At 63.9% G+C, this 25,663-nt stretch overlaps 2 protein-coding genes across 9 annotated transcripts; one reads left to right on the top strand and one right to left on the bottom strand.

Moving 5' to 3' along the window:
* Positions 1-1,841: 1,841 nt before the first annotated feature.
* SH2D7 (SH2 domain containing 7) lies at positions 1,842-9,485 on the top strand. Of its 5 annotated transcripts, none has more exons than XM_046007515.1 (6): positions 1,842-2,086; positions 3,257-3,342; positions 5,426-5,865; positions 6,067-6,279; positions 7,425-8,111; positions 9,189-9,485. In XM_046007515.1, exons 1-6 carry the CDS (start codon positions 1,911-1,913, stop codon positions 9,474-9,476), a joined length of 1,890 nt encoding a protein of 629 aa, XP_045863471.1. In that variant the 5' UTR covers positions 1,842-1,910; the 3' UTR covers positions 9,477-9,485. The 5 variants fall into 5 exon arrangements, with proteins under 5 accessions (XP_045863471.1, XP_045863473.1, XP_045863474.1 ...); XM_046007517.1 differs by having other exon boundaries at positions 9,280-9,477; XM_046007518.1 differs by having other exon boundaries at positions 3,253-3,342; positions 5,700-5,865; positions 9,280-9,477.
* Positions 9,486-10,489: 1,004 nt separating this feature from the next.
* CIB2 (calcium and integrin binding family member 2) lies at positions 10,490-25,209 on the bottom strand. Of its 4 annotated transcripts, XM_046007519.1 has the most exons (6): positions 24,954-25,208; positions 20,659-20,693; positions 14,788-14,899; positions 13,220-13,367; positions 11,227-11,422; positions 10,497-11,090 (listed from the first exon to the last, which is right to left on the bottom strand). In XM_046007519.1, the coding sequence occupies exons 1-6, from the start codon at positions 25,002-25,004 to the stop codon at positions 11,069-11,071; spliced, it is 564 nt and encodes a 187-aa protein (XP_045863475.1). In that variant the 5' UTR covers positions 25,005-25,208; the 3' UTR covers positions 10,497-11,068. The 4 variants fall into 4 exon arrangements, with proteins under 4 accessions (XP_045863479.1, XP_045863477.1, XP_045863478.1 ...); XM_046007521.1 differs by lacking the exon at positions 20,659-20,693 and having other exon boundaries at positions 10,496-11,090; XM_046007522.1 differs by lacking the exons at positions 20,659-20,693; positions 24,954-25,208 and adding an exon at positions 20,452-20,604 and having other exon boundaries at positions 10,496-11,090.
* Positions 25,210-25,663: the final 454 nt, after the last annotated feature.

Here is a 25,663-nt window from a genome sequence, read left to right as displayed (position 1 = left end):
TCCACGCCCACTAATGGAATAACCAAGGGCATGAAGACCTCACGTCCACAAACAACGAGCGCTGGAACTCACTCAGGAGGCCATGCTGGGCTCCCGCCACCGCCACACAGGCTCAGGAAAGGAGGTGTGCGGGGCTGGGGCTGGGTGTCCAGTCAGGACAGCTGGACAGACCTCGGGCGTGGCCTCTAGGAGGGCAGGCCAGACTGGGCGCCCTCAGGCGGGATCCCCTTTGGGGTGGCCTGCTGCCCAGTATGGGTCCTCCAGGAGGAACGTGACCTTGGGAGGAGAACCCAGCACCAGGAGGTGTCAATCCTACAGACACCTGGAGCGGGGCTGACGTTTCTGGTCCACGTGTGTCCTTTCCAGCCACCGGCCTGCACGCACAGGCTTCTGACGCTCCAAACCCTACCAGGGCGGTTTCTCCCCTCCATTTATATAGACGAGGGCACCGAGAGGTGGTGAGGTTTAGGACTGACCTCAGAGCCTCAGAGCCAGCCAGCGGGGACCAAGGGTCCCAGGCCAAGCCCCTCCTGGCGCCTCAGGGAGCAGAACTGAAGGGGCACGGCACACCAGTGTCCCCCCAGGTGACCATGGCGGGGACTGAGCAGCAGGGTCTGCAGCGCTGTCAGAGACCACCCTCCTGCAGTCCTTCACAGAGCCCCCGATGCCCCCAGACCTGGACCACCCTCCTGCAGTCCTTCACAGAGCCCCCGATGCCCCCAGACCTGGACCACACCCCGCAGTCCTTCACAGAGACCCCGATGCCCCCAGACTGGGGCCTCACCTGTCATCTGAGCACAGATACAGAGTCTGGCCTGTTGGCCCACTGGGGATCCTCACCCTGGTCCCTCGGGCACAAAACACCTTTGTCTTCCCATGCAAATGACCAGGCTTGGCCCAGGAGAGCAGCGCCTGAAAGGGAGGTGGGGAGGGAGTGCTTCATGGAAAATCATAGAAACACATTTCTTTGCATTTGAATACGTGCAGGACTCAGTCCCGCAGCAGACCGCTTCTGCGTCCGACCCCAGCGCCCCCAGCTTCCCCTTTGGGCTCCGGCGACGCCCCTGGATCTCAGAATTGCGTTTTTAAATGCACATAACAGAATACACGGCGTCCCGGCAGAAATCAGTTGCACTGGAACAGGTTCTCAAATGCTCGTGACACGAGGTCTGTCCCCATCAGCTCCGCCGAGGTCTGGGCTGTCCTCCCAGATCTCCCGCGAAGACCCCCCATCCCCCGCAGGTGAGCAGCCTCTCTTCCCCCCTCCCCGGGCGCCTGCCTGCTCCTGGCCAGACCCCCACTTGACCCCTGACCCAAGCCCTCAGGGACGGGAGCCACGCCCTCTTCTGCCCCCTTCTGTTGGGGTGCCCCTCGCACTGGATACCGTGTTCTGTACGTGGACTTATCAACGCTCTGGGTCCACGCCACGAGGGAGAGACGCTCTCCGGTGCGGGATTCCCACGGCCCCGGGCACGCGGCGCACGGCAGCGCTCCCTGCATCTCGAGAGGAAGAGTCATCAGCGCAGAGCTTCACAAAGTGCGAGTGGCACCCTGTAGGACAGGGGGATTGAAGCCCCGGCTTCCTAAGAGCCGCTGGGCTGAGGACCTGAGCCAGGGCCTGGCTTCGGCAGAGGCAGAGGCTGGGGGTTGGGGGGGAAGGGGTCAAGAAGTCCGAGGCCTCCCCTGCGATCCAGACCCCCCAACCTCGCTGCGCACAGGCCGCTCCCCCCAGTGTCTCCAGCCACACAAGGGGTCCGCCCCAGGGTCAGGAAGGACAGTGACAATAGGGCTCCTGTGTGCGGGCGTGGCTGGGCGTTGGGGCGGTCAAGGACTCAGGCAAATGAGCGGGGCGCCCACAGATATAGAGGCCTGTGGGTGGTCCGCCCGCTGCTTCCGCTCAGCCGGCCAGAATGGAGGGCAGCCCGAAGCAGCCCTGCCTGCGGAGTGGGCCCCAGGACGTGGGGGACAGCCAGGCCCTCGCCAAGCTGCAGGAACTGGCCCTGACATGGTTCACGGAGACACAGGCACCCTTCATCCTGCAGGACGGAGCCCTGCCCCCCTGGTTTCACGGATTCATCACCCGCAAGTAAGGCTGCCCCGTCCCCCGCCGTGAGAGAGCTGCCTGGGCCCCCCCGGGACAAGATGGGCCTCTGCTGCCTCCCTGGGCCAGGCAGGGAGCAGACTGAGGGGCACCATGTGGGCAGGGCAGGCGAGTGCCGGGCCGCTCTGAGCGCTGGTCTCGCAGAGGGAGGGGGGCAGGCGCAGGGTGCGTTGGGACCCGCCCCGGAGAACCAAGGACTGGAGGGCTGTCATGCCAGCCAGACACTCGTTGGGGGGGGTGAGCGCTGTCTTGAGTGGGGGCCGACCTGGGCCCGCCTGGACGTGCGCCGCCCCACTGTGGAGGAGGCGACGTGGGGCTGGCGTCGGGTTGTGCGGCCCCTGCCAGTGGCCTGAGCCGAGACAGAGGAGTGGCAGGTTTCCCCCTGCAGCTCCCGGCTCAGCGCCGGCAGTCAACCAGGGCCACACTTAGTGTGCGGCTCTGCTGTCCCTGTCTCGAGAGGCTCGATGTTCGAGCGAGAGGCTCGGCACTTTCATTTAGTGCTGGGCTTGCAAACTCTGGCGTGGGCCCTGCACGGAGCCAGCACTTGGTAAGCGCTGGGTGAGCGGGTGTTCCATGGGCTGCCAAACCAGAAGAGAGCTGGAACTTTCCACCACCTCTCCAGAATACTTGGCGCCATTCAGAAATGGCCGTGGCTGCCTCGGGTTGGAAGGGACATGTAGGGAGATGAGAGCCTAGGAATTGCCCTTGCGATCAAGCTCTTGGCATCACAGCACCTCCTCCCGGCAGAAACGTCTGTTGTGCACAGCCTGCACAACCGTACAGTGGTCCTGAGGCAGGAGCCCCCAGACCTAAAAATCTCTGGCGATAGAGATTCATTCTTGCTACAGAGACATTCAGGTGGAGAGAGGGTGGCCTGGGTCAGTGGCTGTTGTACCTGCCGGTGAGGCTGCAGGGGAGGGTGCCGCCCGGGGCCTCAGCACTCGGGCCCAGCCCAGCCCTGAGTCTTGAGTTTGCCGGATGCTCGAGCACACACAGACCACAGTAGCGGTTGCAGGTCTGAGAGTTCCCTGTAGAGAGCTGGAGATTGTACCCAAAGGAGCGGCCAGCAGGGACTCTGGGGCAGGCTGAGTCCACCTGCTCCTGCGGCCACACGGGCACGGGCCCCTGTTAATTCCATGTCTTCTGCCCAGGCAGACGGAGCAGCTGCTTGGGGACAAAGCTCTCGGCTCCTTCCTCATCCGCCTCAGTGACCGGGCCACTGGCTACATCTTGTCCTACAGGTAGGAGAGGGAGCTGTCTGCAAGGCCCCTGAGCCCGCCTTGCCCCCACAGCCTGCACGGCCTGGCTTTCCCCGGGCGTGGGCTCCCCCAACCCCACCGCCTCCCTCCGTCACTGAGCAGCACAGGCCACGCGATGGGAGGCAGCAGCCTTCGGAGGGAGCGGGCGGGGGCATTGGGGAAGCCACAAGGGGCTGGGGGCAGTGGGTTCCTTAGGAGGAGGGCTTGTGCAGGAGGGCAGGGCCATTTGGTCAGGGTCCTGCTGTGGATGGAGGACCTAAAGACAGAGCCTAGACGGGTGAGGCCCGTGGGAACCCTTGAAAGGATGAGGCTACGATACAGAACAGAGGGCAGGACGACCAGCACGAAGCCGCGGGAGATGGTGACATCGGACCGGGCTGGAGAGCAGTTTGGGTCCGAAAAGGCAGAGTTGAAGGAAGTGAGAAGCCTCCTCCCCATCAGGAAGCGAGGCCAGAGCTCCCGTGCATCTCAAAGGCCTCAGATCAGATTCAAAGTTACCTCCTGCTCAGACCGCCCCGATCCTGACCTTGAGCACGGGCATCCCTGTGCCTCCGTCTCTCCATCTGTAGGGTGGGAACATTTAGTACAGACGTCGCAGGATCGCTGAATGGGTAGGACAGGTTTACACATTGAAACGTGCTTGGCACAGGGGCTGAACGTCGTCATGACCAAACAAACGTCAGTCACTACCAAAATGGGAATTGTTATTCTGTGTGCCAGGTACTAAGCTAAGCACTTTGAAATACGTGAGCTCAGCAGCTTCCAAATGTCTTTTCAGCATCAGGGCTCCTTTTCCCGAACATGTCTTGGGTGGGATGCCAACTTATATAATTGCTCAGAGGTCCATGATGGGTAGATGGACCCGTGGGCACCCTGGGGTCCAGAAACAGTCCGGCGCTTGTGGTCACCTGCTTCCCAGCGGTTCTGTGGGGAAAGGCAGGTCTTTCCAGCAAGGAGCGCGGGAGCAGTCGGATATCCAGATGGAGAACAATGACCCCCACCTTAAGCATACACAGAAGTCAACTAATTCTAGCAGGATCACAGCCCTGAGTGAGGAAAACAAAGGACATTTCTAAAAGAAGACAGGAAAAATTGTCAAGACTTCGAAAAAGACAAAGATTCCTTAAGACCAGACCTACTAACCAGGAAAATTTTTGCCTAAAATTTTTCCCTAAAATTAAAACTTCCTGCTCTTCAGAGGATGCCAAGTGAACAAAAGGCCAAACCGAAGTCTCGGGAGAAGTCACGTATGGTAGTGCGCGTGTCTAGCGAGGGCAGAACACGCGGGGAGCTGCGGAGAACCACTGGGACAGACACGACGCGGTACACGAGGGGGAAAGGCTGGAATGGCGCTTAGCAGACGGGGCTGTCTGGAGCGCAACGGGCCTGGGCGACCCGCAGCGACCCTCTCCCGGGAAATACAAACGCAGCCCCAGTGCGCGCACGCGGGAGGAGGAGCCGCGAGGGTCTGGGAGGGTGCGCTCCGCGGCTCGGCTCGCAGGGGCTTCCGAGAACGTCCGCCCCAAGCCCCAAGCCGCCGAGCGGCACAGCGGCGCCCCCGCAGCCCCCTGCTCGGAGCCGCCCCTGAGCGCCCGGAGGCACGAGGACGCCCGCGGCGGCTGCGCTCCCTGCAGGGCCGAGTCTGCGGACGACGAGGGGACGCGCGGCGACAGAGGCGGACGCGCGTGTTTGCCCGCAGGGGACCTCGCGGCATCGGGGCGGGCGCTCGATGGGCGTGGAGCCGGTCGGTCTAAAACGGAGGGTTGGGGCAAGGAGCAGGGCGGGAGAGCGAGGCCCCGGGACTTCAGGAGGCGACGCCCCGCAGCCGCGCGGGGCCGGGCGGGGGTCAGCGGGCGGGAGCGCTCCGGTGCGGGAACCGTCGCTGCGCGCACTGCGGACGCGGGCACCTCACCGCAGCAGCGCGGCCGTGGACCCGGGCCTGGGGGCGGGGCCGGGAGTCCAAGGGTTTGGGGCGCGCGGAGGAAGTGCAGGGCTGGACCTCGTTTTGGTCGAAGATTTCGGTGTCTTGTTCTTCATGGACTTTCTCTAAAACATCGCCTTGCAGGTCACTGTGGCGCCCCGCTGGGTGCCGCCCACGCCCCACCGGGCGGGCCTGGGGGCTTCCCTGCCACCTGGGGCCCGTGGTTTGGAAGCCACTCCCCGGCTCCCGACCCCACATGGCCACCCGCGAGGCTGGGCTCCGGGACTCCAGGCCCCGCTACAGAGGGACACACGGAGGGCCGAGTCCCCGCTACAGAGGGACACACGGAGGGCTGTGCGGCCGGCGGGCGCTGGCGCGGAGGCTGGACCGCCCGCGGCCACACCTGCTTGCCTTACAGGGGCAGCGACCGCTGTCGGCACTTCGTCATCAACCAGCTGCGGGACCGGCGCTACCTGGTCTCCGGGGACACGCACAGCCACGGCACCCTGGCTGACCTTGTACGCCATTACCAGGAGGTGCAGCTGGAGCCCTTTGGGGAGACCCTGTCTGCTGCCTGCCCGCGGGTAGGCACCCCTACCCGGGGTGTGCAGGGGTGGGGCGGGTGCCCCCAGGCACTCAGTGCAGAGTCGTGGTCAGCTTTGAGGAGGGCGGGCTGAGGCAGCACCTTCCCTGAGGTCAGGGCCCTGGGGAGCCTGTGTGGGTCCCTCCATGGGAGGTCAGCAGGGAGTGCGTGACCACGCTCCCGCTGTGCGCCCCATGCCCAGCCGGAGGACAACGATCTATATGACGCTATCACGCTGGGCCTCCGCCACACCCACCTGGGCCTGGACAACCCAGCGGTCACATCTTCGCCGGCAGCGATCCTGGACGGGGCTGCCAGCGCCTGCCCCTGCCCCAAGCCACAGGTCTCCTTCCCCCAAACCAAGAAGAGCCTGGATGCGAGTTCCTACAGCTTCTCAGAGGACGGGGGCGTGGCGGTAAGCAGCATCCGGAGCCCAGTGGGTCCTGCATGCACCAGGCCCAAAGGTCTGGTCTAGGGTTTTGCGGCTTGAGCTCCAGGCTCAGAGAGGTGTGAGCTCACCCACCCCAGGGCCGCCTCTGGCCTGCTGGGGCTGCCTCAGTTTACCATTCCTACAGTTCTTCTGAGGCTTGAATGAGAAAATGGGTAGGAAATGGCCTGAAATTCCTCTGAACTATAGGGGAACGAGGTGGGAGGTGGTGTCTATGAGAGGACATTCTCCCTCTACAGCACCCCCCGGAGGGGCTCAGAGAGTTTTCCTCCTACGCAGCAGACCACAGCATGCCCCAGGCCTCTCCTAGCGTTTGTAAACAATCTGAGGCCTCTCCCAGGGTCCATGGGGGGGCCTCACCAGGGGTCCTGCTACCTCCCCTCTGCACCCTCTTCTCCGACCTCTCTGGCACCTTCCCAGAACACGCCAATCTTGGTCCCACCCCAAGGCCTTTGCACTTGCTGTATCTTTGCTGCAACGCTCTCCCTCCCACATAGCTGCTTGCCCTTTCTCTGCTTGCATGTCATCTCTCCAGAAGGGCCAAGGCTGCAGGAAAGACGCCTTCCCACCTGTCATTCTGTCTATCCCACTCATGGGACCAATCACAACCTGACAGCTTACCATCTTGCGACATGCTATCCTGTGTGTCAGGCACATGAAACCATGTAACAGACTGGTCTGCTATCCATCTCCCAGGGTAAAAGGCAGACTTCAGAGTTGGCCTTGCTGCCCATCGAGTCCTTGGCACCTGGAACCGTGTCTGGCACAGAGCTGGTGCCCAGCGGGCATTTAGGGAATAAACACACAAATGGTAGCCTTGGAGGTGACAGTCTATTCTGAAGCGGGGGGAGGGCGGTGAGTGGAGGGGCTCAGGGGCTCTGAGGGGCCAGTGGAGCACTCGGGAGGCAGGACAGGGCAGGATGAGCTTGGGTGGTGCCTGCTGGCTTCCAATGCCAAGGAAGACTAGACTCGGAGTGTGGGGGCTGACGGGGACAGGACAGTGAGGTAAACTGAGCCAGGACAGGGGCTGCGGCTCGCTGAGAGCTCCCTCTTACCTGAGGGCATCTTAGCGATGGGTGAGCGTTCCAGGGGTTCTGTTTCTGTCTCCGCAGGTCCCCGGGAGGGTACCCCCCCTCCCTGAGAGGAGTGCCTCCCTTCTGGATGAGTCCTTTGGAAGCCCCAACAATAGCATCTACTCAGACCTGAGGAAGATGAACCAGGCACGGCTAGGCCTGGGCCCAGAGGCATCCGGCAGACCCAGGCCAGCTCCAGGGGGCGGCCAGCCCAGCTCCCCAGGCAAGGAGTCCCTGAAGAGACTCTCGGCTGGAGGTCAGAACAGGCCTGATGGCCTTGGGCCTGCCTTCTCTGGGGTGAGCCCTGAGCAGGGAACCACAGGGCCTCCCACAGCCCGGGGCCACCTCCTGCCCCCCGCTTCCGAGGCCCTGGGATCCTCCGCCACCCCCTGGAGCCAGGCATCTCCAAAGCTGAGCCACAGGGCTCAGCCTGACTCCCAGGGCGCTTCTGCAGATACGTACCAGCTCCTGCAGACAGAAGGTCCCCTGTCAGAGCCCAGGGACAAGCCAGACCAAGAAGGCAGTGCCTATGCGCAGGTCCCAGTGCGCTGGGGGGCCCCACCCAGGCCCCTGTGTCCCGGGACCAGTCCTCCAACCAGCAGGCCACTAGGATCCACAGACCATGACTACAAGAGGCTCTCAGGGGACCCAGAGCTCCCCGAGCCCGGGAACACCTACGAACAAATCCCAGCGGCCAGGAGCAAGGAGACTGGATGGACACAAAAGGTGGGCTCCACGGGGGGATGGGGTGGCTGCCAGCCCCTGCTGGTGACAGGGGTCAGCGGCCTTCATACACCAGCAGGTCGGGTCACTGCGACTGCTCCACGGGGCCCAGGATTTTCTAGAAGTAACATATGCTCGGAGGTGGTGGGAGGGCTGTTGCTCAGCTTGAATGTAAGGTGTGGTCTTCTAGGCCCTTCGGGGGGGCTTTCTCTGCAGACCAAGTTTCCTGGCCCCCTCCAAGCCACTCGTGCCAGGCCCTCACTGTGGCTCAGTCGCCCCCAGCCACGCGGCTCTGGGCAAGGCAGTCTCCCTAGCAGGCCTTCCCAAGACTGTCGCAAACACTGCGATCGCTGCTTGTTCTCCTTCAGCAACCCGAACCAGGACCTCCCTCTCTTCCTCTGTACTGCAGTCTGCCCCGGGGCAAGGCTAGACATACCCCCGTGCTCAGGACACAGCCGAGATGGCCGGGCAGAGCTGTCACATGGAGGGTTTCTGGTCTGAGGGCCGGCGGGGGAAACAGAGGGCAGGGGCTTCCATGGGGCACAGGCACCCTCGGCCCCAGCACACTCTACCTGCACCCCAAGCCAGTGGGCAGGGAGGGTCCACTGCTTGTGGGGACAGCTTCGGACCTCTGCTCCCGCAGACCCTGCTGAAAGGCCTTCCCACACATCCTGGGGCGGGGGGTTCACCCAGTGCGGTGCAGGGCACCACTGAAGTCCTGACTGCTGGGACCACAAGCCCTGCCTGCAGGGAGGCCAAGGAACCCTGAAGCCACACCCCATGGCAGTCCCCGCCCCTCCCCATCACTGCAAAGCCCACATCCTCTCCAGTCCCTCCCGCCCCAAGGGCCAGCCCCCTCCCGCCTGCCTAGTGCCCCGCTGGGAGATTAGGGGACCCCAGGACCCTCCAGGGAGGGAAGGGTGGCCGGGGCCTGCTTCTCCATCTTTTTGGAGACCCCCTCCTCCCCTGAGCCTTCTCAGAAGACACAGGTCCTTCACCCAGGACAGGGCGGGCAGCGGGGCTGGCTGTGCAGTTTCTGGGACCATGAGGCTCCCAACCCACCAGCGATCCTCCCAGCAGGCCTTTCCTGCGATTGGGCCCCAGCGTCTGAGCGGCGCCGCCTCTCCCTGCCCAGGGCCTCCAGGCCCCAGCGTCTCCTCCCTCTTTGCAGCCCGACAAGCTCCGGAGGATCTTCTTCACCGACAAGAAGAACAAGTCCTGAGCCCAGGCTTCCTCCCAGCAGCTCAGCGGTGGGCCTCCCGAGAGGAGTGGGGGTCAGGACCGGAGAGGTGGGGGGCTGACCACAGGCAGGGGCGGCACCCCCATCTCCATGATGAACTGCGGCCTGGGCTCCCAGACCACTTCTGAGCCCAGGCCGGCCCTGGGCTGGGGTGGCCACTCTGAGCTGAGACCCAAGACCGCTCCCGGGCTGGGGGCCCTCCCAGCAGCAGGGCTCAGAGGCCTCTGAGGCACGAGCTCCGGCCCGAAGGCGCTGGGCTCCCAGGAGCAGCCCCCTGCCGTACTGTAGCCCTGCCACACGGTCCTGTCAGGCCCTCTCCCAACCCCTCTGTGCTGCGGATGGAGAAACCAAGGCCTGCAGAGGGGGAATACGCTGCCTGAGGTTCTGGTTAGCCCCTCAGCACACACCCCAAGCCTGCCTGCCCAGGGGCCGCCTGAGACGCGGTCCTGGGCGTTTCTGGAGCCAGTCAGGTGTGGACTGCCCACCCGTTCGACCAGGTCACCCTCCCCTGCCCTCTGGCTCCCACCCATCCTGGCCCCAAGGGGCGGCTCTCACACCAGGTGGCCCACACAACAGCTCTGGACACAGGCGCTCCTGGGTCCCCCAGGGTCCTTCCTGCTTTGTCCCACTTCCCCTCGTCCCCCACGTCCCCACCTGTGTGAGGGTGAGGAGCTTGTCCTCCGCTGCCCGCCCACAGCCCCCAGAGGTAGAAAACAAGCTGACCGTCCCCAGAAGGAGCACTGTGACCCCCACCCCACCTACCCATGTCCCTCAGTGGCCTTGGCCCGCCTCACACCTGCGGGGGCATGTCCCCTTAGCCGCCTCTCCCCACGAAGAGCGACCCCCAGGAGCCTTGTAGCATGGAAGGCGCGGCACACAGCCCAGCCCCGTGTCCGCTCGTGGTTAGCGCTCCGTGAATTCTCACCACGAGCTCTACTATCACTGGGGAAACGGACACGGTTCTCACCCAACGTCTCCTGTGGGCTCACCCGGAGGTTCGGGGCATGTGTTTCCCTCAAAAATACAAGCACTGAAATAAACGTGAGTGCCCAACGCAGGAAGGCAACGCGCGGCCGAGGCGACCCACTCACTGTGGGGTTTTAAGGAGCAGGAGAAAGGGACCACTGAGCCCGTCTTAACGTCACAGAGCACAGGGACGTCAAAGTGCTTTACTACGTGTGGACAGCACGCACCAGTGAGAATTCTACATCTTCGGGGGGTGGCGCAGAGCATGGGATGCTCAGGCCTCAGAGCCAGGGACAGGGACAGAGCCCTTGGCCCACTGTCCACACAGTTTCACATTGGGGGGGCCGGGGGAAGAGCCCGGCCGTGAGTTTTGGAGAAAGACTGCATAGCTCGTGAAACTTTGTCCTCTTTCCCTTTGCCCTGGGTGACTGGGACACCCGCCCACGACTTGGGACACATCTGGAGCCTTTGCCCTGTGAGGTCTTGCTGTCCCCTCCTAGTGGGGCCACTTCTGACGGGAGAGGACAGGGGTCTGGAGGGCTTGGGGGCCCAGACGGATGGCCTGTGGCAGGGCCCTGCTCCCCACACCCCCCTTCCCTGGTTAAGGATTTTTTTGCTGAAAGGGCCGAGGAAATGTTGGTGGGTCTAACCCTAGAGGCCACAGCCTCTATTCCGGGCAGCTCGGAGGTCACGCTCGTGTAGACAGCACAGCCAGAGGGTCAGCTTCGGGGCCCCCACGCCCTCACCGGCGTTCTCAGATCCGGATGTGAAAGGTGCTAGAAAAAGAGGAAGGGCCCCTCAGCAGAAATGCCACCGGCCCCCGGCCCAGGGTACGGTCCCATAGGAGGATGCGAAGGACACGGCTGACCTCCAGGGAGGGCCGGAAACCCAGCCCCAGCCGCGGGGCCACACCTGAGGAAATCGGGAGCCTTGGCGATCATGTCCTCAAAGTCCGCGAAGCCCAGCTTGCCGTCGCCGTCCAGGTCGGCCTCCTCGATGACCTTGTCACACACGAGCACCACCTCGTCCTCGTCCAGCTCTGACTTGGTGAGCCGCGCCAGCGTGCGCTCCAGGTCCTCCTTACAGATGAAGTTGTCCGTATTGAAGTCTGTGGGCGGGGCAGGGGTGCTCAGGCCGGGGCCCCCCACGATGTCCCGCCCCCGGTGCCCAGGCCCAGGACAAACAGCACATCAGAGGAGTTGATGCTCATGACCCCATAAGACCCCGTGATGGTCCGAGGTCCAAACCTGGCCCGAGACCCTTCCGAGTCTGAGTCTGAGTCTGGGGACACTGGGCCCTTCTGGCCACACCCGCGGTGGGCCCTGTGCTCCTGCAGAGTAGAGGAAATCGAGGCCCAGGAGGCCAAGGCACCGAGCCCAGGGCAGGGCTGCATGGAGGGGGAGTCAGGACAGGTGTGCTTTCCACTAAGTGCTCACCCACCACGGCCACGTTCTCCCAACGGCACCACGTGGCCTCCTGCGGGCCACCCGCCAGGAGCGGCAGTGGTCAGGAGACTCGGGAGCCCTCGAGGGAGGCCCAGGCTGGTCGCCGCGCACAGAGCAGGGCACACGGCTCCAGTCTACTTGGCATAGGGCACTACCGCGGCCCCAAGTACAGCCGCCCAGCTCGCAGCGGGGACCCTGACACCCTGCACGCCGCGTCCAGCTCGGCTCCCAGATCTCCGCCCCTCCCAGTCGTTGGTCCAGCAAATTCCCATTTGTCCTCAGGTTCCAAATCAAACACCACCTCTGGGGGGCTTTCTAGGCTGCAGGGTCTCCCGCCGCTGGCCGCGCCTGACACAAGCGGCAGGGATGAAGAGTGCGGCGGCCCGTGGGAATGGCAGGGGTCTGCCTCCTGGCACCACCCATGCAGCGAATTGGGGGGTCCAGGTCATGCACATGTGAAGAAACAGGGTCTTGCAGAGGGCACGTGACCCAAAGGGACACCCCTGGTCAGGGCTGGACCCTGAGCCTAGCCCCTGGACAGGTACATGCACGGGCCGCCTCAGGACGGGTGGGCAGGCACGGGTGGGATTTCCCTGGCTCCCGCAGGGGCGCCCAGAAAGCTCTGCAGAGATGTGCCAGCTGCCCCGCCGCTGGATTCCTGGGCCCCTTTGATGGGAAGGAGCTGAGGCCCAGGAAGGGGGTGACCCTTGACGCAACTCTCCCCAGCACCAAATGCCGTGTCCCAGTTGCCCTTCCCACTCTGTCCCACAGCTGGGGCAGCAGAGAGTCTGGGTACCCCTGCATCTGCCCCCACCTGCCCACACGACCCTCACCGGCAGATAACAGCATGCCCCACGCCTGCTGCCAGGGGTCCGAGGCTAGAGGGTGGCGGGTGCAGTGGGGCGTGGGAGGGAGGGCCTGCGGCTGCCGTGCTTTCTCACACACAGGGGGTGCTGCGTGCCCGAGACCAGGCCTCTGAGAGCAGCACGTGGCTATAAAAGGAAAAAGTCCGAGAGGCCCGGAGCCACAGGCTGGTCAAAGGTGCTGGGACACACAAGGTGTCTTGTAGCTCAGGCCCAGCCCCGCCCTGGAACTGGGTGTCCCCATGGGGGTACAGGCCAGCTGTGCCAAGTTCTCTCCTCTGGGGCCCGGTGTGGCCACGGTCCCGGGAGCCCCGCTGCCTGGCCTAGGTGCCTCTCCAGCCCCTGGCGCACACGTGCACCACCCAGAGCCCGCAGCGGCCCCAGAGCCCCTTGGCTGGCTCCTTGCAGCCGGACCTGCAAGCTCCCTGGGCTCACACCGCCTGGGTCTCTGCTCCTGGAGGCCTGGCACCTCCTTGCTGCTCCGTCTGTTGGGCACGCCCGCCCCCGCTGTGGTGTCCACAGACAGCCCCCAGGCCCCCCATCCCCAAACCCCACCCCCACCCCCAGGACCCCCCCAGGCACCCCCCAGGCCCCCACCGTAGATCTTAAAGGCATAGTTAGCCTTGAGCTCCCGTGGAGCCGACTCGCACAGCACAGAGAACATGTCCACAAAGTCGTTGAAGGTGAGGTTCCCCTCGCCGTCCTCAGAAAAAGCCTCCACGATCCTTTCCTTGAAGGGGTTCTCCTGCAGGAAACAGCCACAGCGGTCGCGTGGGTGCAGGGCACCGGGCGGACTCCAGAGAGACCGCTAGGCCTGTGTGGCCTCGGACGAGTGAGCCCCCATGGCTGCGAGCACAGCTCAGCCGGCGTATGAGGGGATGAATAAAGCATGATGAGGGTTCGGGGGGTGCGCGGCCAGGCGCCTGGGTTCCTCGGGTCACGTTTCTCAGACGAGCATGGAGCTGGCGAGGCCAAGTTGTGCTCACCAGACACCCTCTCGGCTCTCACTAGGCCAGGTCAGGTCAAGGTCATGGGAGGCAGAAGTGGGGCCCCCCAAGGCTTGGAGAAAGGGGAGAGACAAACGGCAAGACTCGGGGGGGCTAGTCAGAGCCCAGGCCACTGTCAGCCTGCTCGGGGCTCTCCCACTCCAGGAGCTGCACCCCAACTCCATCCTCTGGTCCCAGGTCTCTGGGCTTGGCCGCCCCCACTCTGTGCCAGGCCAAGGAGACTCAGAAACCACCTGCGTGGTGGTCAGAGTGCCCCACACCCCTGCAGTGACCTCCGGGCCAGCGCTCAGGCCCTTCTCTAGGATGGCAGGCACGTGCCAGGGCCAAGCCTGGGCCTCACCGTCCCTCGGGACAGAAGTCACAACTGGAACACAGACCAGAAAGGATGCCACATGGTGCCCTGACCTGGAGTCACACATCCAAAGCCTGGCGAGGGGCTCCTGGCGACATCCCACAGCGGGACGCAGCTGTGCCCCGAACACCAGTCTCCCTTACCCCTGGCGGGCACCGGTTGCATTACAGGCCAGGAACTCATGAAATGAAACTTTCCCGTCCAACATACATGTGTCTGAGGTCCAGCAGCATCCGCGGGCGAATGGAATCTCACCCCCTCCACCCAGACCTGCTGACCCTAAGCGGCCTTCCGACAAGATCGGCAGGTCTGAGAAGGGGTGGTGGGGGGTGACCTGAGGCGAGAGGCCAAAGCCAGATGAGGCGGAGACAGAAGAGCCATCTACAAAGGCAGACACAAGCGGGAGCCGGGGGGGCTCTGTCGGTTAAGTGTGGGACTCTCGGACTGGGCTTGGGTCATGATCTCAGGGCCACCAGATGGAGCCCTGTGCCAGGCTCTGTGCTCAGTGTCTGCTTGTCCCTCTCCCCCTGCTCGCTCACTCCCTCTCAGAAAACAAATAAAATCTTACAAAAGAAAAAGCAGACAAGCTCTGCCTTGAAAAGCCGCCTGGCCATGGCACAAGGGACCGGCAGTGAGCGCAGCCCCCACGCCGCCCCCGCATGCGAGCCCGTGCATTCAGAGAGCAGGGGAGAGGGCAGGCACGGAGCAGGCGTGCCCCGGAGGGCAGAGCAGCCTCAGCCGGGGTCCGGGGGCGTGGGCTCCCTGCGCCCCAGCCCCCCTCGGGGCAGTAGCAGCCTTGCTCGTACCCGGAGCTCCGGCATCTGGATGATGAGGCTCATGGGCACGTGGACGACAGGGCTCTTCCTGTAGTCCATGGGGACGAGGTTGGGGGCCAGCTCGTAGAACCGGGCGTGCAGCCTGTGAGGGAGGCAGAGGGGAGGAGCTGGAGGGGCGCACCCCGGAGCCCCCCGTGGCCGGTGCTGCCCACCCCGTACCCGAGTCTCGTGCACGGCACACTCTCCCACCCCGGCCCTTGCTCTGCCCACAGGGCTGGGACCTGTGAGGGAGGCCGCTTCTGCCCAGACCCCCGCACCAATAACCAGGTCGTGTCCTGGGCCCCGGAGGCCGGGCCCCACTCGCCGGGTCCACAACCAGACCTTTGTGTTCCTCTTTAGGCTCCCATAAGGGCCTTCTACTAGGCACGTCCCCTGGTTTAACTCTCCCCTTGGCCATGCAGACACACTGCAGGCCCAGCCCACTGCTCAGCAAACGGAGGCCTGAGGAGGTTAGAAGTCACCTGTCTAGGACCCCCCAACTACAACTCTCGGGGTCCATGGTGGGAACAAAGACCAGGAGCTCTTCACCGCTCTGCCCCGGCCCCAAAGCTGCTAAGGCCTAGGCTGCTGGCTGCCCCAGCCTCGAGCCGGGCCGCGAGGCCGGTCTCTGGAAGAGCTGCCAGCTGCCCCCACCCCCACCCCCAGGAAGCCCCTGTGGACCCTGGGCCGCGTGGGACCCCCTCGCACCTCCCTGGGCGGCCGAGCACGCAGGCGGAGGCCCTTCCCTGGCTCTTCGGGCCTCTTCTGCCCTGTGTCTCTGTGTCTGCGCCTCTAACGTCGCAGACAACAGCCCCCAACTCCCAGGCCCAGACAAGTACAACTTACGGGGGAAAGTGTCGGGGCACTGAGCAGGGACTGAGGCAGGTCCCTGGCCCAAGGTGAGGCCCAGGACTGTTGGGAGGGGCATCGAAGTGGCCCCAGAGCTCCTGGCCACACCTGCCCTGCTCCCCCAAAGCCAGGTGTGCTTGCAAGCGGCGGCCCCTGTGGCAGGCTGGCCGGCACAGCCACGCAGCCCTCTCCAGCAGAGCATGGAGCGTGCATCTGGCTCCCCCAGGTGAGACAGCTCCGTCCAGCAAACGCTCACTCTGTGCCCTGCTCCGGCTCAGTGCCCCGTGTGGACGACTCAATGTCACTCCCACACCACCCCAAGACACAGGTGTCGCCCTCTCCATTGTTTCCGGGGAGGAAACTGAGGCTTTGAGGGTTAAGTGCCTGCCCAGCACCCCAGCCAGTGAGTGGTGGGGCCAGACTTGAACCCAAGGCCCTCCGGTTCCAGTCATTGGGCTCCTCCCAGCCCATCGGCACCCGGCTCAGAGTCCGCACAGGGCTCAGGCAGAGCAAAGTGCCACCAGCCCGCCCTGCCGGGGCTCATTCCGAAATCACAATGAAGCTCTGTGCCTGAGACACGGCGCTGGAGGGAAACAAGCGGAGGCCCGTCCCCTGGCTGGGGGCACGTGAGCAGACAGCGGGGTGACCGGACCAAGCCGGACCCCCCACCGGCCGCACTCAAGGGCTTTCTTTGCTCTTGCTTTCGAATTTCTGTCCCCAAACACGGAGCCAGGACTTCCATACCCCAATTCAGGCAGCTGGGGTGGAGTACGGTGTGTTCAACTTCCAACTGTCACATTACGCCCCTGCTCCCCGCCCTTGACCCTTGACATGCTGGGGAGTGATGCTACGTGCTCCTAGGCATCACCTGACCCTTCCAAGGTCACATGGGGTCAAGTCAGGGGGTGGCTGGAGCCCGCACCTCGCTGGCTGGTGGTCTGACCCCAGGGTGAGTCAACTTCCCTATCAGAAAATGGGGACTGTCCTATGTCCTCACATGTGGGGCTCAAAGAGGATGGCGCTACAGAAGCCAGTGGGCCCTCAGCTGCCCGCCCATCAGGGGCACCCCACCAGGGGGAGCTGGGGAGAGGGGCGCAGGGCTGGCAGGGTGGCGTGTCCCCTTGTGGGGGGAGGAGGCCAACTTCCGCCCTGACTCTAGGACAAAGTGACATGGCCATTTTTTCTCTTTCTGGGAAAACTTGAAGAGAACTGGGAAGGCTGAATCACTGTGGGAGAAACTCGGAACAAGTGGATGTGGATCCCTGCTACCCCGTCCCAGCGCTGGGCCCGCGGAACTCCTGGAGGCTTCAGCACGATGGACCCCTGCCCCGCGGGGCAAACCGGTAAGAGCCTCCCCGCGGGGCAAACCGGTAAGAGCCTCCCCGCTTCTCTCAGAAAGTTAGCAAGAACACAACGGGCGGCATGCAGGATGGGCCGACGACAGGCACACACAGGTGCTAGAATCTTACAAGATTCAGCTACGTCAAGTCCAACGGAGTTGGAAGCTTCATGCACTCGGACCACGGAGGATTCCTGCCGGGAATACACCGGTGTCCGAAAACCAGGGGCCCCACGTCATAGCAATAGGTTAAAAAACATTTTTATTAACTTGGCAGCTGCATTTATGACCGGATGGTTGTAAAAACACGGGAGAGACCCCAGACGTACGCAGGCCGTATTCACACTCATGGCGCCTGCAAGATGGGGGCACACGAGAGTGAGAAGAGGGAGCTGGCGGCCATGTTATTGTTATCAATAATAAAGCTTCCTATGCTTAGTGAAACAGAAATAAAGGGTTGCTTCACACCGGCGCCCAGTCCCACACTTAAACAGTGACCTAGCAGAGACCCCAGGGGTGTGGGACGCCCACTGGCACTATCGTCACGCAGCAGCCACTGGGGAGCACTGGGCTCCGCGACCAGTCAGGGAAACAGGCGGAGTACGGAAGTACTGGAAAGGAGGAGGCAAATTATTTGCCAAAACCAAAAATCGTCAGTTTAAAAACTACCAGTGAGAAATGGCTCAGCAGCCACCCAACGCCAAATAGTTTTCTATGTTCCATCATCAGCCTGTTCAAAAATTAGATATAAAAGACCTAATTCACAATAGGGGAAAAAACCCCACCAAGACCCGCCAAAACAACAAAGTATGAAATAAACTCAAAGTGTGTAAAAAGATAGGAAACGCTCAAGGGCGCCCGGGTGGCTCAGTGGGTTAAGCCTCTGCCTTCGGCTCAAGTCATGATCCCTGGGTCCTGGGATCGAGCCCCGCGTCGGGCTCTCTGCTCCGTGGGGAGCCTACTTCCTCCTCTCTCTGCCTGCCTCTCTGCCTGCTTGTGATCTCTGTCTGTCCAATACATAAAATATTAAGGAAAAAAAAAGCTAGCAAACATCAGGTGGGGTACGTGCCGCTCTTTTCCTCTTGGAACCTGTAACAGTGACAACCACGTCCCCATTCTCCCACACAGTGACCACAACCTTAACCGCCGTCTGCAACAGGGTCACCCAAGAGCACGCTGGCCGGACTCGGAAGCCCGCGGGGCAGGACGACAGCAGGAGAGCGGGCGCGGGCCTGGAGCAGAGGCCTCTGCGGCCGTGAGCCCCCGGTGTGGAGACAGCTGGCAGGAGCAGCAGATCACCAGGGCACACACGGCGCCCATCTACAGAAGGGCGGTCCATGACAGACGGCACTGGAAAGCACCGGGAGGGATGGATTCTTCTGGAAGTTGTGGACTGGCTGGCGGTCCCCATTTGGGACTAGCTTGCCAGGAACAGTAAGTAAATTAAGGCAATAACCCAAACCGTAGCTGCCAAACATACAAGTTAGAACATGGCTTGAGGAGCCTGGATCCGCGGCAAGGCAACGAGGGACAGGCACCATGACTTACAGGGCTTGCCGCCCGGCCGGACCATCAGTGCGTGACTGAGACCGGGGGTCTCCTCTGGCAGGCATAGTGGGGGGTGCGTCCCGCCAGCCCTTGCCGGGGCCCAGCAAAGGCACCAACGCTGGGACGGAGCTACGGCACAGTGACCTCCACAGTGCTCCCCAGCAGGCCCCAGGGTTGCTGCGCCCGTGCAGTCCGGGCCGTCTTCCTGCCGGCCACTCCGCAGAAGCACGGCATCTGGCCCCTCGGGTCCCCAGGGGGTGTGACCAGCGTGGGAAAGCCGGGATGAGCCAGAGCAAGCAGCTGGGACCAGGGAGGGCACCCAGCTGCTGGCGGGGGGTGGGGGGGGTGCTTTTCCTGTCTGGACCCCAGGCCTGGTCTGGGCGGAGCTACAGAGGTTGGGGTACTGAAGGGTTCAGAGGGCTCAGAGTGGGGCAGGCCAGGGCTATGGGCGGGATCCCCCATCTGCCAAGGGACACTCCCAGGAACCTACCATGTCTAGCCTAATCTCTGGCCTGGCCTTTGTGCCTCCCTGCCCCACGGCAGCCGTGCTTCTCCCCGGAGCGACCACTGGAGGCAGAGGTGGGGAGAAGCAGACCTGTGTCCTTGGCCCTGCGGCTCTGAGCCCGGAACATTCTCTCAGGACCAACTCGATGGGTCCTCACCTGCGGGATCTTCCAGTGCTTGCTGGTGGCTAACACGTGCCCAACGAGAGCAGGGGGGACCTGGGTCCTGACCGACTGCAGCCTCGCAGGGGCCCGCCCACCCCAGCCATGAGCTCCCAGAGGCCCCAGGACACCAAAAGAGCAGTGGCAGGGGTGCGGCGGCAGGGGGCGCTCACGGAGCAGCTGACTGCGGCGCAGGATCGGGGTGAGCAGAGAACGTGGAGAAGCGGTGGCCAGTGGCGGGGACAAGCTGCTGGAGCAGAAATGGCCACGGGCCTCAGACGCCGAGCGGCTGCATGTGAGTGCCGTGGATGTGGGGTCCCCCCGCAGAGAACAGACGTGGCCAGGCTTCCACGAAGGTCCGGGCTGAGAGCTCTGAAAGGGGAGAAGTGCCTGGGCGATGGCTGTGGTCATGGTTCCGAGCGCCATCCTGTGCAGACGGGGACCTCACCCCACACATCACTCAGGCCACGGACCAAATCCCATGTTCTGAACACCATGCCCTGCGGCTCCTGCCTGTCAGCTTGCAGAGAGGCACGCACCGTGGTCCCCACTTTACAGGAGGGACGGAGACGCGGAGAGGCTCACGGCTTGCCCAAGGCCACAGAGCCAGCAAGCGGGAGCAGCCCTGGTCTGCTGATGCCACAGCCTGGGGCCTGTGCCCCCCCCCAAGGTGGTAGACGTGGGTGTCCCTGTCTAGCCAGCAGACAGGCTGGAAGAGCAGTCTGGGCAGAGGAGAAAGGACACTGCCTGTCCGCGCAGAGTGGGCAGGACAGTGACGAAGCACAGCTCGCTGTTCCAGGCTCTTACACCAGCCTGCCCGTCGACGCCCAGGGAAAGCAGCCCTGCGACCCTGCAGGCTTTTAACGCCACCGGGAAGCTACTGTCTGGCCTTGGGGCTCTCAGCTGCCGAACCCCCTTCATCTCACCCATCAAAGCCCAAAGAAAGGGAAGAGCCCCGGGTGGGCACCTCAGGGGTGGTGTGGGGGTACAGGCCATGGCCTTGACTTCTGGACCTCCCAGAAGCACGAGGCCATCAGAGCCGGAGCCAGAGGGCCGTCAGGGGCCGCTAGTCTACTAGACAGGTGACAGGCCACGGGGACAGAGCAAAGGGCCTGTGGGAGGAGGCCGGGTCTTCAGTGCCTGGCTCTGCGACTCTGGCTGACCGCTGAGCCCCACCTGCAAAGTGCGGAAAAGAGTGTTCTCCTCTTACGAGGTCACAGTGAGGATTAAATGAAAGAGCCTGAAACCACCCACCATGGCGCCCGGTGTGCAGGAGCAGAGAGACGGAGAGGCTCGGTTCCTGGCAGAGGGGTATGGGTGCAGGCAGGGCAAGCACTCGAGTTCACCGCAGCCTGAGCTCACGACGCTCCTCCTCAGGTCCAGCTAGCACAGCCAGCCCATGCGAGGGCCCCAGCCCCTGCCCCCGTCCCCGTGCCGGGGGCGAGCAGAAGCCGCACTTACTTGAGGATGTCCTTCTTATTGAAGAAAGTGCAGTCCTGCAAAGGGAAAACACACACACAGTCCCTTGCAAGTCCCAGGTTCCTTTCTCCCTCGGGATCTCAGACTCATACCGCTCCTCCCCGCCTGCCCCGCCCCTGGCCAAGAGCCGCTGCTTCCCAAAGCTTCTATCCTGGTGGGGGAACTGTGTACATGGTGTTGAGGAGCATTCATGGGCAGATGGAGAGGTCACCGAGGTGCAGACTGCCCTGCGGGACAGCAAGGAGAGGGGCTGGGAGACAAGCTCGGGGCCGTAGGGCCTCAGCTGCAGGGGCCACCCTTAGCCTTAGCGCAGAGAGGGGGGTCCGAGGTCCACAGGCTGGGGAAACCCCAGCATCTCCCTGTCCTCTGAAGCCACTGGAAGAGCTGGGGTCACACAGGAAGGTGGGGGTGTGGGGCCGTACCGGCGAGGAGGCAGGCAGGCAGGGAGGGGCCGGTGGCACCTGGACAGAATCAAGGGCGGTGGCTGCCAGGGACCCTCGGACAGGTGTTTCTCAGGGTGGGCGTAGCACACGGGTCCTAAGGTCTCCTGGTCATAAACTCCTCTCAGCTGTCCCCCCTCGCTCTGGATGTCCTGCCCGGTGATGCGGTTACCAGGCCAGGCCACGGCGGGAAGTACAGTGACACAAAGATCCCAGCAGCGGAAGGCTCTTGTGCTCACCCCTGCTGTCCGGACCCTCTGCCCTTGCCCGCTGTTGCCCATGGGGGCAGGCTGCCCCTGAGGCTCTGTAGAGCCCAGAGACCCTGAGGCAGTATGTTGTGCAGAGCGGGCCGGCGAGGGGCTTGCGGCTGCTGCCCTGGATGGGACCCGAAAACACCGCAGCAGCTGGAACGCACACTGAGGATGGCCCCACTGGGCGCCTCTGGGAGAGCTGAGGAGGGGGAGCTGGTGGGCATTTCCAGGCCACGCGCAGTTAGTCTGTCTTTCTGAGCCACACGCCGCTACCCAATAGTTGGACTAGGAGCCCTCATGCTGTCCTGGCCTTCTAGGAACCAGGAGCTTCCCTGGAGGACTGGGCTTTGCTGTAGGCCCTAGCCCCTCTGTCTGCCCTCACCCCAACAAGCATGGAGAGAGAACGCCCTGTCCTGCAGGCCCCAGACTCAGGTGGTGACTGTGTGGACTGATTTCCTCAAGCCCCCAGATCTCAGGAGCAGGTCCCAAAGGCCACCCAGCTGAGTCGTCCAGGTACAGACCTCCCTCAGCCCCAGGGCTGGCTCTGTGGCCTTAAGGTGCCCAGTGAGAAGGGCCAAGGCTCTCCCGACCAGCCCGGTGGGCGTGTCAGCATCACCACCAACGGGGAGAGGCCCTGGCTTCTGGTCTCTGTGCCCTGGCCTGTCCTCTCTTCCTCTTCTCGCTCCTCTGCCCTGGGCTGAAGAGTGTGTGGGTCCTGACCCAGGGCCCTACAGGCAAAGATGCAGAAGTTTCTCACATGAGCCTGGTCGCTTATCAAACCACTTACATCTGTCCCCCTCAACGGTCCTCAAGGTGTGGTGCCTGGACGGGCAGCACCCGCCTCTCAAGCTCCACTCCAGACCTACTGAGTCACAAACTCGGGGCGGGGGGGAATCTGCATTTTGAGATCCTCCGGCTTCAGGGATGCCGACGCCTGCTAACATGAGGGCCTCGGCTCTAGAGCAGGATCAGCTGGGGGGCTGTGGAACCTTCTGTGCCCTCTCCCAGCAGCCCCGGCCCCACCACCCACTCTAGCCCCAGCAGCACCAAGGAACAGATCCATTAAAGCAGAATCCCCAGGGCTAGAGCCAGGCATCACTTTCAAAGCTACTCTGATGCCTGCATGCACATCCCAGGCTGAGAACCACACCCCGGCCGGGCCTGGTCCGTGGGGCTCCGATTATCCAATTCTATTCAGTCCTCCCCACTAGCCAGTGGGGGCCTGGCGGGGGAGAGGCATTATCTCCCCATTCTATAGATGGGAAGACAGGTTCCGTGAAGTTGATGGTTTGTTCTTAGCTGTACATGCAGCCCAGAAGGGCTGACGGCAGCTCGGGCCTCTGTGCTTCCTGACGTGGCCTACTGCAGTAGAGTCCACCCACGACCACTGTACGTGACCGCGTTCTGCTCCTGCTCTGTGTGCTGATCCCCTGCGCACCACAGGTGCTCAATATGTGCAGGTGGGATGAGGAACCAGGCCTCTGCATGTAAACCTCCCCCTGGGTGCAGAAGGTGTCCGTGAAGACGCTGACCCTGCCTCCCCTAACCTCACCCGCCTCTGGACACCAGCAAAGCTGCCAGGAGGCCACGCATCAGCTGACGGTCTGCTTCTGCTGCTGCTGACTTATCTGCCTGAAGCCCGTGGCAGGAAGCAGCCCCCGGGGGGTGAATACGGCAGTAACCTTTAAAGCTTCTCAGGGTTCTGAGTAGGCTGGTGGTGTTGGCAAAGGAAAGGTTTTGTAGCCACATTCAAATTCTTGTCTTGGTTTGGACCCTTAGTCGGAGACAGAGGTGGGTTCCCAGGAGAGTTGCAGGACTTGCTCAGGGCTGAAATCGTGAGCTGCCTGAGCGCAAGCAGAGAGCCAGGACAGAGTCGCAGGGTTCTGGGGAAGGCAGGGAGCCCTGCTTTGGAGAGGGAGAGGTCTGGGGGATGGATCGATTGATCAGGAAGGCAGAGAAGTCTGGAGAGAAACCTGAACTTGGGCATCACTGGCACCTGCAGAGGGGGAGGGGAAGGTGGAAAAGGCTGTAACTGGGGCCCTGGACGGCAAGGGGCTGGCTGGACAGCCGAGGGAGAGGGCTGGGGCTCTCAGGTTTCTGCAGACGGAGGAGCGGGTAGGTGGCTGTAACTGGGGCCCCGACTGGCTGGACAGCCGAGGGAGGGGGCTGGAGGCTCTCATTTGTCCCAGCCTGCCTGGCTGTGGCGGGAGGATCACAACCCAGCCCTGGGCCTGGCTCAGAAGCGTAACCCAACACCTGCTGGTCTGCGTGGAAACCCAGGCACCCAGCCACACCGGGCCACTCTGCACTCCTGAGCCACAGTCTACCTACTAATTGCCCGTGATCGTGTGGCCCCCTGCCCCTGGAACGCCTCCTGCGTAAGTGAGGCACTCTCGCTGAATCTTGCAAAGCAAAAGCCCCTCTTCCCCGTGGTGTTCGGCCGCCCACCAGGGCCCTCCCCAGGAGCTGCCCGCATTAAGGGCCTCTGGGAAGGCTGGCCAGCCTCCAAGACCAAGAGCACACACAGTCCCTGCCCCCAAACAAATGCAGAGAGCCTTGGGCTAGAGCCCTGACTGGTGCCTCAGCCTCTGTTTACTCTTCTGTGAAATGGGGCTGAAAAGCACCCGGCGGGGAGGGCGCCCGTTCCAGTGCCTGGTACCCAGCAGCCGGGCCGTGACTGCGGCTTCCTGTGCCTTCTCAGGGCCTCACGTGGGGCTGACCACCATTCCTGACAGCCGGGCCTTTGTTTCACCTCGCCCACATCAGAGGGCTCCCACGTCCAGCCCATCACCAAACTAGCTGCTGGGGAAGGCAGCAGGCGGCCTCCTGGCTCCCACAGCGCACCCACAGGGACCACAGCACATCCAGGGCCCCCTGCCCGGGGGAGTGGGGTAAGAAGCATCGCCTTGGGCTTGGAGGAGGAAGAACGCAGGCAAAGGGAGGGATAAAGAGCTGGCACGTCAGGGTTGCTGTGGATAGTCGGGGGTGGCTGAAGTGGGCAGAGCCCGGACGGGGCCTGGGAGGCTGGCCAGGGTCCCCCGGGTCAGAGCTGGGCCTTCCTCCTGCACCCACCGGTGGGAGGGCTCTGGACACCTGGTCTGCACGTTTCGTGACTGCAGGCAGGAGGTCCTGGAAGGGTCTTAGGGGCTGGCTGCCGGGGGACGGGGGGCCCCGAGATGTGGACTGGTATTGGCTCCTACGGATCAACAAGACGCCCCAACTTGGAACTGCATTTGCGGCAGCTGCACCGCACTCCCGAGCCGGACAGGACCCCACTCTGCTGGGCTGCCTCCTGGGATAGGGGCCTCCCTCCAGCCCGCGTTCGATGACCCGCCAGCTCCGTGCCAAGGGGGGCGCTGGGCAGGTGGCTGGGGCGGGGGTCGCGTCCAGGCTGGGGCCCAGAGCAAGGCGGCTGAAGGCGGGCGAGCGCGCCGGCGAGCATCTCCCCACGAAGCGCTCTCAACGCGAGGGTGGGGAAACTGAGGCTCGGGGTCACGGCCCAAGGTCACGCTTCGAGCTGACGCAGGGGCAGGGTCTCCAGCCCGCACGCGGCGCGGAGAGCAGAGCAGGGCGGGCGCCGGCTCACCTGGTAGTTGTCCAGCTGCTCCTCCGTGAAGATGGTCTGCTTGTTCCCCATGGCGGGCACCGGAGCCCGAGCTCGCGGCCGCCGGGACCCGCCCCGCAGCCCCGCAGCCCCGCAGCCCCGCAGCCCCGCAGCCCTCGAGCGGCGCGGAGGGGGCCGGGCGGCTCCGCCCACCGTGCGACCCGCGCGCCCACCCCGTCAGGGGCCGCCCCCTCCGGCCGCGGGAGGCGCTACCCGGCCTCGTCCCGCCTCCGGCCGGGCGGGGCCAAGACTTCCGGCCGGGCGTGGCCGGGACTTCCGGCCAGGTGGGGCCGAGACTTCCGGCAAGGCGGGGAGGGGACTTCCGGCCGAGGGGGAGGGCAGGACCACCGGCTGGGCGGGGTCAAGGTTAATGGTGGGCGGGACCGAGACTTCCTGCCAGGCGGGGCCTGGACCCCTAGCGGGGCGGGGCCAGGACATCCGGCGGGGCGGGACGGGACGGGGCGGGGCGGGGCGGGGCGGGACGGGGCGGGGCGGGGCCCTCCCTCCGGGCGGGACGTGGGACTGGAACCCGCGGGGACCCGGACGTCGGGCGGCGGAAGACTCCGTGGCGTGGGAATGCGGTGCGGTGGGCCTGGCGCCCCTTCGCCGGGGCTGGGCGCGCCCGCGAGGCGAGCCCTGCAGTGGGTGCTCGCGTCCCGGCCTCGCGGCGCTCGGGAGGGGTCGGTGAGCGG

This window comes from Meles meles, chromosome 6 (assembly GCF_922984935.1).
Source record: "Meles meles chromosome 6, mMelMel3.1 paternal haplotype, whole genome shotgun sequence".
NCBI lineage: Eukaryota > Metazoa > Chordata > Mammalia > Carnivora > Mustelidae > Meles > Meles meles.
The sequence above is the reverse complement of the archived record's forward strand: the minus strand, read 5'-3'. Positions and strand labels throughout refer to the sequence as shown.

Coding starts and splice junctions, on each gene's coding strand:
- SH2D7 (XM_046007513.1), top strand. CDS start 1,911: ATGGAGGGCAGCCCGAAGCAGCCCTGCCTGCGGAGTGGGCCCCAGGAC. Junction 2,087..3,256: donor CACGGATTCATCACCCGCAA/GTAAGGCTGCCC, acceptor CTGCCCAGGCAG/ACGGAGCAGCTGCTTGGGGA. Junction 3,343..5,425: donor GGCTACATCTTGTCCTACAG/GTAGGAGAGGGA, acceptor ATCGCCTTGCAG/GTCACTGTGGCGCCCCGCTG.
- CIB2 (XM_046007519.1), bottom strand. CDS start 25,004: ATGGGGAACAAGCAGACCATCTTCACGGAGGAGCAGCTGGACAACTAC. Junction 20,694..24,953: donor AGCAGCTGGACAACTACCAG/GTGAGCCGGCGC, acceptor TTCCCTTTGCAG/GACTGCACTTTCTTCAATAA. Junction 14,900..20,658: donor AATAAGAAGGACATCCTCAA/GTAAGTGCGGCT, acceptor CCTCCCTCACAG/GCTGCACGCCCGGTTCTACG.